The 15,725-nt window shown below is 33.9% G+C and overlaps 2 protein-coding genes across 2 annotated transcripts in view; both read right to left on the minus strand.

The window, feature by feature from the left end:
- Window positions 1-15,725, minus strand: part of LOC135848145 (arrestin homolog) — a 216,332-nt gene that overhangs the window by 174,448 nt on the left and 26,159 nt on the right. The gene's annotated exons all lie outside the window — the stretch shown is intronic.
- LOC135847045 (uncharacterized) lies at window positions 8,131-14,817 on the minus strand. Its single transcript, XM_065366426.1, has one exon. It carries the CDS (start codon window positions 14,815-14,817, stop codon window positions 13,867-13,869), a length of 951 nt encoding a protein of 316 aa, XP_065222498.1. The 3' UTR covers window positions 8,131-13,866.

Genomic DNA, 15,725 nt, shown 5'->3' on the forward strand with positions numbered 1-15,725 from the left:
GCTAACTGAAATAATTATTTTTGTTGCAGGTAAGTGGACCATGTTAGATAAAAACAACTTGAACGCGCGAGCTAAATATTCCTAAACTAGAAAGGCAGGTAGGTAGGTATACTAGGTAGAGTAGCAAACTCTTTGTTGGAAAAAATTCATATTGTTGTAGTTTATACTCGCGTGATGTTATAAAAGATTTCAGGAATTTTACGTATGTATTAACAGCCCTACAGGAATCATTACGATGAGGTGAATCGTTAACATTTTTAGTGGATTTAAAAGTTGTTATGATGCGAGGAAATTATCCTGAATGTTTGTTTTTGCCATTACTATCTACCTTGGTGTATCTTACTCGGTATATAAAAATTCACTTTTTTCATCATTATTATAAAGAGGCTGAGGCCCGAGGAAGGGACAAATAAAACTTTTTTTGCTCTACTGGCAAAAGAACTTGTTTATAGAACCACTATTAATTTTGAAAATATAGGCGATGAGCGCAAGCACCCCTCTCCTCTTCATCATGACAGTTCTGGAGAGCTTTGAGCTATGCTTGTGTTTTGAGTGAAACATGAAGACAAAGGGGGAGAAAGAAAAAATTAATCCAATTAAATTCAATTTTAATAACTGCAATTTATTTCAAAGGCTTCCAAAATTTAACAAAACATTCTACCACAAAGTTCACTTCTTCGATCCAAAAATAAAATTACAAAATACATACAAAACATAGAAAACAAACCAGAACCTCATTACATGATCATTTTGATCTCATGAGAGCTCATTTGGCAGAGTTATGGGCTTCAAAAATTTTGAAAAACAGGGAGTCCACTCTCCCCAAGACTCTTCAACATGCATGCGAAGGAAATCATGAGAGAAGTGCAAATTGTGCTTGCTGGGACAGAAGTGTAGATTCAACGAACAAAACATGCAATGAAAAATAAATGTAGGCAAAACAAAAGTACTTAATGAAGTCAACAGAGAATAAAATTGAAAAGTGACAATTGAGTCAATTTCCAGAATTCCATTACCTCCGAATTACGAAATTTCAGATTGTTTTTCATTTTTCAGAGTTTGTTTATCTCTGCTCAAACAATTAAATTTAAAATTGTTTTTCGGAATTCATATTGCTTCCAAATTATGAAATTTTAAATCAATTTTCAGAATTTGCATTGCCTCCAAATTATAAAAATTCAATCTGTTTTTCAGAATTCTGATCTCTCCGAATTACAAAATTTCAAATTGTTTTTCAAAATTTGCATTGCCTCTCCAAGTTAAGAAATTTCAAATTGCTTTTCAGAAGTTATAGTATTGCCTCCGAATTACAAAATTTTGATTCAATTTTTGGAGCTCACATGGTTTTTAAATAACGAAATTTCAATCTGATTTTCATAGTTGGCACACTCTCCAAATTAAAAAATTTTGGTTCATTTTTCGGATCTCGCTTTACCTTCAAATCACAAAAATTCACATTAATTTTCAGAACTCATATTGTCTCCAAACTACAAAATTTTGCTTAATTTTTCGATTATTAAATTTAAATTCATTTTTGAATCTCGCATTGTCTCCAAACCACGAAATTTCAAGTTGATATTTGGAGCTTACATTGCCTACAAATCATCAAATTTTGATTCAATTTTCGAAGCCTGAATGTACTCTGAATTACCAACGTAATTTCAAACTGATTTTTAGAGCTCGCATTGCCTCTAAATTACGAAATTTTAAGCTGATTTTCAAAGTGCCTTATCCCTCCAAATTAAAAAATTTTGTTTCATTTTTCGCAGCTTGCTACCTTTAAACTACGAAATCTCGATTCAGTTTTTGGAGGTCGCATCATCTCCCAACCAGGAAATTTCAAATTGTTTTTCAGATTTTGCATCCCCCCTCTCCCAAATTATGAAATTTTAAAGTGTTTTCCACTGTTTATATTTGCGCCAAATCACAAAATTTGAAATCATTTTTCAGAGTTTTTATCTCTTCCAAACTCCTAAATTTGGGATTGTTTCTCAGAATTTTAAAATTTCAATTTTTTTTTCAAAATTTCTACATATTTCCTCCAAATTACAACATTTCTACTCAATTTTCAAAATTTCCATCTCTTCCAAATCACAGAATTCCAAATCAGTTTTCAGAATTCGAATTCTCAAATTTTAAATTTTGGTTTTTCAGAGTTCTCATTTCCTCCAATTTATGAAATTTTGAAATAATTTCAGAGTTCAAATTTATCTCTACATTACAAAATTTTGAAATTATTTCTCAGAGTTAGTACCATTCGATTTTCTGGGATAAATTCGTGTAATTTCTGATTTTTAGATTCATGGAGGTCTGCAGGTGACGAAGTGTGCAAAGGAAATTGGTTATCGAATAACTCTCTTTTTTCTCCTCTCTCCAATCTTCAGATTCCTTCCCGAATTTAAACGACACAGAGTGAATTCCTTCAATAAGTGAGTGATTCTTTCATAAAATCATAGAAATAACTTACTTATTCTCATGATATGAGTTCCATGTAGAGAAAATTTGCACTAACCTGAAACAGAAGAAATTACAATCGTGGATTAGATTATTTATTTTAATTAGCCATCTCAAAGTTCAACTACTCAAGATCTACGTATTCGAGACGAGCAGGCATAGTGCTGCCAACCTTACGGATTTTTTTTGTAAATTCAACTATTCAAGTTTGGATTTTGCAAAATTTTGAAAAAAAAGAACTGCAAATTTTCTATAAGGAAACTAAACAAATCTACGAAATGTACACAGATTATCTTCTGTTGCAAAATAAATATATCTCCTTTTTCCCATCTTCCTCGTATCATGTTTAGTAGTTGTATATTAAGATTTTTAAATGTTTAGAATTTCACTTTTAATAGTAACTCGAGAATTTAAACGCCTGAAGTACAATCATAATTTCGACGATAATTTATTTTAATAATAAAAATATAAAAAACCCATCTTCGAAGACATTGAACCCTTACAACATTCAATAAGCCAATTGATTCTAAAAATACTCAGCTTTAAAGATTGATGACAATGCGGGGGATGATCATTTACAAGAATGAGAAACAAAGGTGGAATTTAGTATTAGAGGCCTACATATAGCCAAACTCATCCATTATCAATTCAACCCACTATCTACTCAAAAAGATAAAATATTTTGACACTTTTTAAGAATATGTCTAATTCATTTCACATTTTATAAATCCCCATTACAACATCTTACTCGAAACGCTAAATTATTCGAATAAACAAAATAAAGTTGTTGAAGTACAGAATGTACATCATTATCTGAATAACTATTATCCCCGCAGCGTAGACAGTCTGCAGTATATTATAATCTCACGACCACACATCATTTCAGCATTAACCTTCGTCTCTGGCAAGTGACAGGGACAGGATAACGTTGAAATTCTGTCTCCTAATCACTCAGCACTTGGATTGGTTAGGTGTTTAGCTTTACCATAGTGCTGAAAATTCTTAGATAAGTATTTCCAATAAAATAAGTCGTAATTTCGTCGACTTGGTTGGTTTGGCTTCGCCTTCGCCTTCGCCTTCGTCGTACGAGTGTGTAGTCGTACCCCAAACAACGCACCTGTGACAAGAGGTCGGGCAACTTTATTTTCACACGTGTACGTTAAGTTGCATACGCTTTCGTTGGCGTTGGCAGGAATTTCCATGTGAGAAGCTCGTTTAAAAGGAATATATGGTAAAATTTTGCCTTTATCGATCAAAGTAACATTTAATTGCTCTCGAATGATTTGCGTGGAAGTCGAAATCGGTAGACAGAAAGATACATGATTTCGCCTGTATGCAAAAGGTGAAATTTTATCCAAGTCGTTTTATAAAGAATTTAGTGTGTAACGTTTTAGGGTAAAAATAAAAGTGCGTATGACCTTTGATGTTCTTTTCTAGAACACTCACCTAGTGATATTTTACATATAACGTGGCGTTAACGCTAACAACCTTATAGTATCGGTAGCCTAGTTCATCATTTACGAATGATCAATTTTTTAACCCTATACTTTTTCAACTCAAGTGATTTCCGAAGCAAAATAAAGGTTTATCAACATCAAGCGTCGTTGTGGTTTTTTGAAGAAAAAAAAAGAGTACCGTTTACTCTTTAAGAGTAAGGGGATACACTTAAGGTGCCCTCCAGCCGAGTTGGAAATTAACCGAGCGAAATGAATTTCAACTAAGTACAATATTTGCAATTAAGAAAAAGGGAATAATTTAGCGGAAGTGTTTTAAAAATTAAGTATATTTTCTCAGCTAAGACTCACAACTGCTATTTGGTTATTTATTCATGCTATAAATGGGGGTGATAATTTTATAGCATTAGAGAATCGAAAACGAATTAAGCCTGTTAATTTTCAAGCGTCTCGGGTTTAATGAGATTTTTTTTAATAGAAAATAATTCTCAATAGTACATAAAAGTACTTACCAATTTTTTTTTCTTCAATTTCGTTTCATTCAGACTTTAGAAACATTCTCGATATAATAGATAATTTTTTTTAACGAATTGTTAATTTTTTGATCACATTATCGACATCTAAGGCAATTTTTTCAGCGTGTAGCGTCTAATATTCTTTTTCGTAATGCATTTAATTTTTTTTCTACCCTTTCACAAAGAAATTCAATTACCCACTCGCATTTTTACACAATTACATGGCTACTGTACCAAAAAGTAGCCAAGTTGAAAGGCTGTCTAACAAACCTTATTATCTCGTGATTGAAAATTTTTCATTCCTTTTTAAAAGTATTGACTTTGATACAAAGTGCATATCGATTTGCTGTAAAGCATCTTGCTAGACAAAAGGCGTACCATATCTTTGTGTTTACACTTATAAACAGCAGTTTTTGTTTACATCGTCGTATTGTGCACGTCCAGTAGCTACGTACCACGCAACAAAATTTTTTTCCTACAATAAAAAAAGGAATTGTACGTACACCAAAAGTAGGTATTGAGCTAAGAATTAAATTTTTAAATAAACTCGATTCTTTGGTTAGCGGTCGATAATTTAATTATTTGACTGCCAGTCAAAGGTAAATTGAAATGATGAGCTATATTTATAGCGAAGAAAATTGTTTCTTTAAAAATGGCCATAGTAAAGCAGGCGCAGGCATAGGCATGGCAATACAGCACGATGGAATATTCGTAAATGGATAATTTAATTCGTCATATTGTCATAACGAAAAGATGAATGTGTAAGGTTTGATTGATTGGCTGTTTTTACTCAATTTTTTTTCTTTTTTTTTATCGAACGTAATTGACTTAAGATTGACAGTGAACATTTATGTACGTACAACTGTTTTCGCATTATTTTCCGTCAACTTGCTTTTTTGTTTTTTGCCGGGTTTGAAAATGATACGAAAAAAAATAACGATGACGAGTCGAAGAATAATAATTTTCCGTTTGAATTTTGCTTTTTACACTAACGTGTTGTATTTCGAATTATAATTGTAAAACAATGACGACACCAGGAAGCAGGACTGCTTTTAATTTTTCAAAAAAATAAAATAAAATGGAGAAAATACCGCGGGCTTGGTTTTTAATGCGTTTCTTCTCCAAAGGACGGCGAAAACAAAAGTATATTTGATGGAAATTTCTCATATCGGCCATTTTCAGGGAGAAAATCTACGCTCGTTGATTAGATATCAAGATTTTTGAAACGTCAAGTTTTTCACGACGAGTTGTTGGCATTAGAGAGGTTTAAAGAAAAAATAACCGTAATCAAATTACGGTATATTTTTTTTGGAGCGATAAAAAAAACATAACAGTTTGATAAAAACGTCTCCGCGAGAAATGCTTCACAATCAGTAGTGTACGGGGTGTTTTAGTCTCGGTTCTTGCTCTTTTATCTGCAGTCATTCGGCTACTTAAAGTATACACAAACGTACGTAGATTTGGGGTATTTGAGTTCGGAAGGCACCAAGTTAGTCGAAATTTGGTATGAACTCGGCGTTATTTTTTTTTCTTCTTTGGCTTTTTCGAGTAAATTAAATCGAAAAAGTCACGTGGTTTAGAGCTGTAGACAGTAGAGATAATATTATTTTAAGTTGGCTTGTTCTTGAATGCGGAAAGGGAGGGAGAATTGTAAAGTTGACAGTGTTGCCACCTTAATTTATTTAATGCCTGATATGGTGAGAGAAATTCGGCTACAATGTGCCCGAAAGCAGAAAAAATTGCTGATTTTTTAACGCTCGATTTTTTGAGCTATTTTCGTCAGTCTATGTTGGTTTTAAAAATTTTCGAATGCCTGAAAAATTGAGTTTTATTTTACTAAGCTAATATGTACTCTTTTACTTCAATAGGTGTATAAAATCTTCATTGAATTATCCCAAAAATTTATACCAGATTTCCTTGCATCATTTTTTTCTTATTCAAGATACTCGTAAATACTTCCTATCTATTAGAAAAAAGATCAGAAACTCATTTATTCAAAATTTCACAAAAAAAATTGCTGAAAATCACACAAAAAATTATTAAAACTCGAAAAACGTGAATCACAAAACTCAAAAGCTCGTATGTGTATGTTATTTATGTATAAATAACGAAATTATTGTCATTTTTTTTTGCCAACATTTTCTATTTTCGCAAACATTCTTGTAAAGCCGTGTTAACTTATAAATTGCTTCAAATACGATTTCACTCCATTCAGTTTTGATACCGATTTTTTTGTTTTCGTCAAAAAAAAATCTACGATTTGAAGGTACCTAATAGGTAAACGTACGATTTTTTCAAACCCTAATAAGAGGAGGAGCTAATTTTTAAATTTGGGCGATCAAAAAATTCGGGGGTAAATTAAAAGGGCCTCTTTTACCTAATGAGGACAGTGAGGGCCCCAAAATCAAAATTTTGAATTTTTGGGATCCCAAATTTTGGTTTTAGAGGACAAAAAAAAAGTTACCTACGAGGGGAGTATCCTTGAATTTGTAAAAATAACATTTTTGGGTCCAAACAAAGCTATATGTACATTGAAATAGGAACCTATCTGCATGCAAAAATGTCCCACTGAAGAAAATTTCAAGCACTAAAGTTCATTCTCTAATTTTTGGTGAATTTTTGAAAATCAGTGTCGCCAAAATTGTGGAAAATCGAAATTTTACCTGATTGGCAGCCATAAAAAAGCTCAGGAAAAACAAATCAGCCGGAGCAGATGGTGTAATTGCAGAGATGATAACAGCAGCAACCAAAGAGAGTACCACAATATTACACCACATATGTAACAAAATATGAGAAGATCGCAAATGGCCACAGGACTGGACCACATCCATATACATACCCCTGCATAAAAAAGGGTCAAAGCTCGAATGTTCCAACTACAGAACAATCTCCCTGATATCTCATGCCAGCAAGGTACTCCTAAATATCATACACAAACGTATCAAGTCATTTATACTTCCTCAAATACCTCCAGAACAGGCAGGTTTTGTTCCAGAAAGAGGAACAAGAGAACAAATCCTAATTGAAAAGGCTCGAGAATTCAACAAAACTATCTACCTCTGCTTCATTGATTATGAAAAAGCCTTTGATAACGTTGAGTGGAAGATACTATGGGGAAACCTTGGAAAAATGGGAGTACCAAAGCACCTGATAGAACCGATGAAGAACGTGTACAAAAACAACACCGCACAGGTAAAGGTAGAAGGGGAACTGCCTGATCACTTCAAGACCTGCAAAGGAGTGAGACAGGGATGCATTCTCAGCCCAATATTGTTCAATGCATATGGAGAATGGATAATGAGGGAAGCTCTAGAGGGGTGGAAGAAAGGAGTTATACTAGGAGGCAGGAAAATATCAAATCTGAGATACGCAGATGACACCACAATACTGGCTGAAAACATGGACTACATGAAGGAGATCATGGGCAAGATTGAACATTGAACAAGTTAGCCTAGCCAGGGGTCTGAAAGTGAACAAATCAAAGACTAAGATGATGATAATAGACAGGGTGAACGACAACCAACCTGAGCTGCAAGAGATAGATGGAATTGAAGTAGTATAAAGCTTTGTATATTTAGGCTCCCTAATAACCAACAAGGGAGGTTTAGAGGATGAGATAAGAAGACGTGCATCAATTGCGAAGACAGCTGTAGGAAAACTCTACCAAATGTGGAAAAGCCATGGAATCACCAAGAGAACAAAATAAAGATTGTAAAAACGCTTGTATTCTCAATATTCCTATATGCCTCCAAGACATGGACAGTGAAGAAAACATACCAGAGTTGGATAGATGCATTTGAAATGTATTGCTATAGACGAATGCTTAGAATCTCATGGACCAAGAAAAGAACAAACAGGTCAATACTGGAAGAGCTAGGTGTGAAAGATAGACTCAACACCATTGTAAGAAAAAGGATCCTGAGATATTTTGGACATAGACAACCTAGAGGAGCTGACTGTACAGGGACAAGTAGAGGGAAAGAGGTCGTTCGGGAGATCGCCCACAAGGTATACGGACCTTATCAAAAAGGCTACAGGGCTCACCCTTAGGGAATCCACTATAGGCAGGCCAAAGACAGAGAAGGTTGGAGGCAGCTGATTGGGAAGGCTCCGTAGTCACGATGCTCTGATACGAGTGAATGATGAAGAAGAAGAAGAGCTAAAAAGCTGAAATTTGACATGTACCTTTTTTTTGCCCTACAGTATTTTTGAACAGTTTTGAAGCCTTTAACCAATTTTTGGGCAATTTTTTTAGAAATTGTTTTCTGTCATTTTGGCACCATATTTCAATTTTTTTGCCATGATATTGCTGAAGAAATGTGTAATTTTGAACTGGCAAAATCTACTCTTGGAAATCGTTTGACATGTTTTACCTCCAAAAATACGTCAGGGTAAAAAAAAGAAGGGTAAAGGTGACCCGCCTCCCTCGAGTGTTCTTTTTCAAAACACCTCTTTTTTACCGTCAGGTATTTTTTTTTTTTTTTTTGGAGAGGGGAATCGCCAATTTTTTCTGTATTCTGTTTTGTCGACTTGTGTGAAATTTTGCCAAAAATTCCGACTGAGAAACGGCTGGGAGGGGGGTTGACAGCCCCAACGGACTAGAAACCTGCTTCAATCGATTTGTAGGGTTAAATATGTGGTACTTACCAAATCTATCAGCTTTCAAAATTGAGTTAGTGCGATTTTGTAAGTTTTGATTTCTAAAAATTTACTGGAGCCTTCTAAACTGCTCATAAAGGCTTGAAACTGCTTTCGATCAATTTAAGAGGTTGAAAATTGGATATACATCAAAGTTTAGCTGAAGCTCGTAAAATTTTAATTCAATTTCGGTTTCTTGGCCAAAATTTGATTTTCGGAAATTCGCCAAAAATTGAAAAATGAATCTATGTGAGTACCCAGAATTTTGGTTGGTGAGGTATTTTTGCATGTGCTTTCAATCTTTTGTTTGGTCCCTGTTCACAAATCACGAACCATTATGATTAATTAAAATCTAAGACCTATTTTCCTCATTTACGAGTATATCAATATTTTTAAAAATGTTGGATTTTTTGTTCACGCCCAATGAAATCTTAAATTTCTAATTCGATCAACTGGAGTACCTTTCTCATAATTTTCTCAATTTTTTCCATACTCGTAAAGATCTACGAGTACATCGACAAAACGTTATTGAAAATATTAACAATTAGTTTTTTTTAAAAAAGAAAGTATTTAATTTTTTCTATTATGCATATTTATTTATTTTTTTTCGATGTTTCTGATTCTGAGTTCATACTTTATTCCATTCTACACTCGCCGCCAAAATTTGGAAAAATTTGACCCCAGCTGTAGAAAAATTTTCAAGAATAGTGATCCTTTTTTATCGTAAAGTAAAGTAAAAAGTTGAAAAGAATTCAATTATTTTATTTGAGATACCCACATATCATCTGTTTCAAGTAAAAAATTGCAAGAATGCTGAATAAAAAGAAGAACTACCCACTGGATTTTTCTGCGTTTTCTTCTCTTTTTTTTTTACTTTAAAAGTTTTGTCTTTCTGTATATTTTTAATTTTTTATAAAGTAGAATATAAGTATAATAAAATATTTCGAATTTTTCACCGAATTTTACGAATTAGATGAGATGAGTAGTAGGCGGGTCACTTTGGGGGTCCTAGACTTTCCGGCGCCAACCCAAAGTGTCCCGTCTACTTTTTTTTTTTTTTTTTTTTTTTTTCAAATTTTTTTTTTGCATTTTTATTTTTTATATTTTTTTTACATTTTTTATTTTTTATATTTTTTTTATATTTTTTTATTCTTTATATTTTTTTTTACATTTTATATTTTTACAATTATAAAAATTAACAAACTTATAAACTTAAGAAGATTGGTGTAACGTTAAGAATACTGATTTTCCACGCAGATCTGTGTAAGTGATGCGAAGATTTTTTTCTTCTTTCCAAGCCTGCAACTTCTCATCTGTATCGAATAGGTGAGTATATCGAGAAGGTAAGTGAAACAGATATTCATCTGTCTCGACAACAACTGATTGTCCGTAGACAGTTTTGCATTTGAAAAACGTTTTAACATTGAAAGTAGTACCAATGGTAAAGTTGGTAAATTTTTCAAAGGGCTTCTTCTCGTTGACATCATTAAAGTTCTTGATAGAGACGTCCATCGTGTATGAGTGTCAGATGTATAATGACTCTGAGATGTTGGTGTAGCTCTACTTATACATTTCTGAAAGTGGTGGGGGTAATTTGTGGAACTAATCGGAATCGTTGTCTTCTTCATCCATACTGAAGTAGCCTGCATCATGGTACTTGATGTATAATTCTATCAAGTGCTCAATTATAATATTGGGCAGTGGTAGTTGTAATATTTTCAATAGCGAGTTAATGTTGTCGATTATTTTATCTGCAGCTTGCAGTTGAAGAGCCATTGGATGGTAGGTTATTTTAACAGGACTAGCTGCACAATCAATTTGCACTAGTGAAGTCATTGAAGCTAGTTCTACTAAGTTTGGCATACTAATTAAGAATGACTTGTAAGTGACTAAACACTCGTATTTATGACTAGGCCTTTGGGTATTTGCAAGGGTGGGGGAGGCAGTAGTGGCATAAGACACAGTAATCGCTAGCACAAGTATAGGAAATTGTGCAGAATTTTCGCTTACACCACTTGCAAAATTTACAGCATTTGCAATCACACCTGTTACAGTATCCGTTTTCATAGGCTACCTTATACTCTGGTGTTTTCCTACGACAACGAGGGCAAACTGAACAGTCACAATCTGAACGTTTGTCTGCATAACAAAGATTGCATGCAAAATAACCCCCACCAATACCACCCCCACCGCCACAACAACCACCATCATCACTGTCTTCCGAGCTGCTACCACACCCCAGACAGTCTGATTCTGAACTTACTTCTGGAACCAACTCTTCCAGTTGACTTTTTAATGTATTTGGTAGATGTAAAGAATTGATATCCTCTACTGACTCGATACAATCAATAATTTTATTACCACACAAAAGTAGTAACGAACTTGGTTGATACAGAGGCATGCAGGAACTGCAACGTGTTGTCGGTACAAAAGCCATGATCATAAATGAGCTTCAGATGTTATTGTACTTGTATTTATAGCCCTGAAAAGGGTTTTTTTTTTGTTGTGGTGGGGATAACTTGGTACACAGTGCTAATCTTCAGCTTCAGAATCAAAATCGAAATGGAATATTGGAATTAAGGACAATAGCCAGTGTAGTGTCTTTTATAGATGTTTGGGATAGCATTTGCAGTTTGGGCATTCAGGGTGTTTACGTCTTCTCTTCAGTTCTTCTTCAATGAGACGTTGTTGTAATTTCTTTCGATGAAGCCACTCCATATAGGTTACACATTTGCAGTAGCAGATGCAAAAAGAACCACACACCCGACAAGCTAGACCATCAACAACAGTAGTAATCATAGCAGTATTGAAACAATGCTTCAGACAACAATAATCACCACCAGCTTCCCAATCGAACGGATGCAGCTCTTGAATATCTATATTATGAGAACGTCTGAAGAGTCGTACGCATAACAAGAATAATTCTACAATAGCCATGATGATAGCACGAAAACGAGATGTGTTCGCCATGGTTGCTAGAGATGTAATGACGACCAACTGTTAGTGTGGTTGTATTTATACTTTTTTTGGTATGATTTGCGCATGCGCAGGAAGCCTAACCGAAAACCTGAAATTTTTCATATATATCCACTTGGAAATATCAACTACCAGATAATCTTTTTCTGAAGAAGGGGAATCCCAAACAAATTCACACAGATCTGCAAATAAAGCAGAGGACATACCAAAAATTTGTTCAGAATGAAACTGTGCAATATCAGTTTCAGACTGTTGGAATAGAACTGCATAATTGAGAGGCCAACTTAGATCTGAAGGTAATTCTCTGTACGTTTTGCACAAGTAAATGCAGGAAACATTCTGTTGTTTAATGAGACGCTTAAGAGATTTACAAGCAGCTATATTTTCCAGAATTACCACTGAATTTGGTGGCAGTGGTTTTGGTAAGTCTCCTATATCGGTGAAAGTCAACACATTTTGGTCCAAATTGAAAATATTTGGTTTTGTAGAACATATGAAGATCTGGCCATAGTATTTTTTGAATCTCAATATTTTTTGCAGCACATTTTCCTGAATCTCTCTATCAACAGATCCTAATACAGCAGCACGTAGAACAGAAGGTATCTGTACCGAACCCATTTTAATAATGAGCAGTAGCAGCATCCATACCTCTATTTATAGTTAAAATTTTGTTTTTTGTAACTCTTGAGTGTAAAACTTTCCACTGATTATTTCACCATCCAAAGCTGTTATGGTATATGTTATGGGTACTGTATAGTGTACCTTATCAATTATAAAAATTTCTTTTGTCCATCTTCTCGAGTACTTATTTGCAAATGTATATCTGTAAGCAATTATTCGAACACGATCGCCTATTTTAAGTGTAGGTTTTGGTAATTTAAATTTTTTTAACCCGTACAAACGTTGATAAACTACTGGTTCTGTTTTTGTTGTAACAGAAGCAGGAGTCATACCTATAGATCTATGTATGTCGTGTTTATTATATTCGTTAACAAGCTTTGGTAGAATTTTTATCCAATGATGATTTTGGTTAACTTCGAAATGTAGCTTCATTTTCTCATTTAATGTTCTGTTAAATCTTTCTACCATGGCTGCTTTGATCTCAGTGAATGTATGGTACATGGTAATGTTATATTCCTTCAACAATTTTTTGAAAGTAGAATTTACAAATTCTTTACCACGATCAATATGCAGCAATTTAGGTTTTCGATTAGGTCTTTTGGCCTTGAGTATTTTTCGAAATGCTTCAGTAACATCTTTGGCAGACTTTGATTTCAGAGGTATACACCAAGCATATTTGCTAAAACAGTCTATAACATTCAGAATATTGGTGTAGCCATCATTTTCTTTTTTATACTGTGTCATGATTAATAAATCAGCTTGCCAAATGTGATCAATACCTTTGGTGATGATTTGGCGCGTTTTAAATTTTTTAATCACAGGTTTGTGCAATTCAAGAGCTAAATCCATTTTTCAAATATCAAAGTTTTGAAATCATATGTATTTATGTAGAAACTTCAAACACAAATGACCACAAATGACTTGACTTAATTTTTGATCTTGCTCATAATTATAAATTACCTTGGCTTTCTTTCCAAAGTAAACAAGTAGTTCAGCTGGTGGGGCAACACCAAAAGAGTCATAATATTCTACATTTTGACCACGTTTCACATATGCAACCCAATGAGTACCTGGACCAGAGCTTGAATCTAAATTCACAATAGCAGATTCATTATTTAAAATTTTTGTTGGTAACTTATCACGCATGAATACACCTCTAAAGAAAGGTATTTTTAATTGAATGGCATACTCTGTCAATTCCAAATTATTCAATGGAGTAGCTTTTTTTTTTTTAGAAGTTCATCCAAAAGACCATTACCTTTAGGTTTCTTGTTAATGTAAACACCTTCACCACTTTTTGGTTTTTTATTGATGTAAACACCTGAACCTTTAGGTTTCTTATTAATGTAAACACCTTCACCACTTTTTGGTTTTTTATTAATGTAAACTCCTGAACCTCTAGGTTTCTTGTTGATGTAAACACCTTTGCCATCTTTTTCCTTACTTTTGAAAAGATCAACAAGAGCAGAAACAGCACCTATGGCTGCAGGACCATACTGAAGCATTGTTTTAAGGTAACCTCCAGACTTGACCTTTTCAACCTGAGCAGCTGATAATCTAATGGTTTTCTTACCACTGCCACCTTTTTTAAGATTTGCAATCTGACTTTTTGTTAGTGGTAAGTAGGACTCACTCATCACAGATTCTTTGGTACGTATAGTACTAACTTTTAAGGAAACACCTTTCTGTGCCTGTACAGCTGCTGCAAGTTTTTCTTGCTCTGCTGGTTCCAGAGATACAGGGTACTTTGTTAGCAAGCCAGCACCTAAAGCTCTTTTAGCTTTCATGGCATTAGTTGTTAACCATGCTACTGCTTTTTCTCCCAACCCTGCATCATCTGCCAACACACGTTTCCAAGCTCCTTCTTGTAAATCATAATCAGCAGCATGACGATCATCCAAATTTTTAGACTTTGAATACGCTATATCGTGATTCATAGCTAATTCATCAAGTTTATTTGTTGGTTGGCTGCCTGCATTCAATCTCTTTTCAAGCTTGGTACCAGGACCTAAATAATTGTAGCCAGGCATATGCATTTCAAATGGTAAATTATTAATCATAGAATTGATAATACCTCTGCCATAAATAGGACTAGAAGTACCTACGGGCTCAGGCATTACCTCCATGCATCTTAGATATCTTTGATAACGATAATCCATTTTAAAATAATGAATTTTCTTCTGCTCATAAGTCTATATAACGTTTTTCAAAGTTCTTTGAATTCCTGAATAATGTTGACTATTTCATTGAGTAAAATAGGATTTGTGTTGCCAGATTGTATTTCACCCCACAAATGACACAGTCTTTCAACTAATTCATCAACAGTATTCCAATGAACATACTCCACAGGTTGCCCTGTATTAAATTTACGCAATCCAGAACCTTTTTTAAGATCTTCATCCTCATAAAATGAGGTATCATAGAATTCATCATCTTCATCTTCAGTTTCAGTTTCTTTTATTACAGACAGAGGTTGTTGTTGTTGTTGTTGTTTAATAATGTGGTACTTTACTAGCATTGGCCTGATTAAGGTTCTATACTTGTTAGTATTTGTAGCTTTATAGTATGGGCTATGTCTATCATTTTTACGCCTATAAGCATAAGAACGTAACACAATTTGTTCATAATTGCTCAAATCTCTAGCATCATAATGTTGAGGATTTTCAGCAGTGAGTAATTCCCAAAGACCAGGAGTACCTTTATACAAGCTTTGATCTGATTCCAAAAGAATATTGTTATCAGGTGTGATTGTTAATTGGGAATTACCAACAAATAAACCTCTATTTTCAATTCTTACACCAAAGTGTTTATCAATATTTTTACCTGGTTTTAATAAGTCATTCAAAATGAAAGGAATACCTTTGTCTCCCTGCACTTGTATAGACTTTGTCATATTTTCATTCAAAGTTTGCAATGATTCTGTAATTGGTTTAAACCTTTCTTCCAACTGAATACGTTTGGTTAGTTTACCAAATTTCATTTCTTCAAACTTTTGTTTCAGAGCTCTACCAGATTCCAAATAATCTCTGATTGTTTTATCATCCATTATAATTAGAATATCAACAGG

The sequence above is a fragment of the Planococcus citri genome, chromosome 5 (assembly GCF_950023065.1).
Source record: "Planococcus citri chromosome 5, ihPlaCitr1.1, whole genome shotgun sequence".
NCBI lineage: Eukaryota > Metazoa > Arthropoda > Insecta > Hemiptera > Pseudococcidae > Planococcus > Planococcus citri.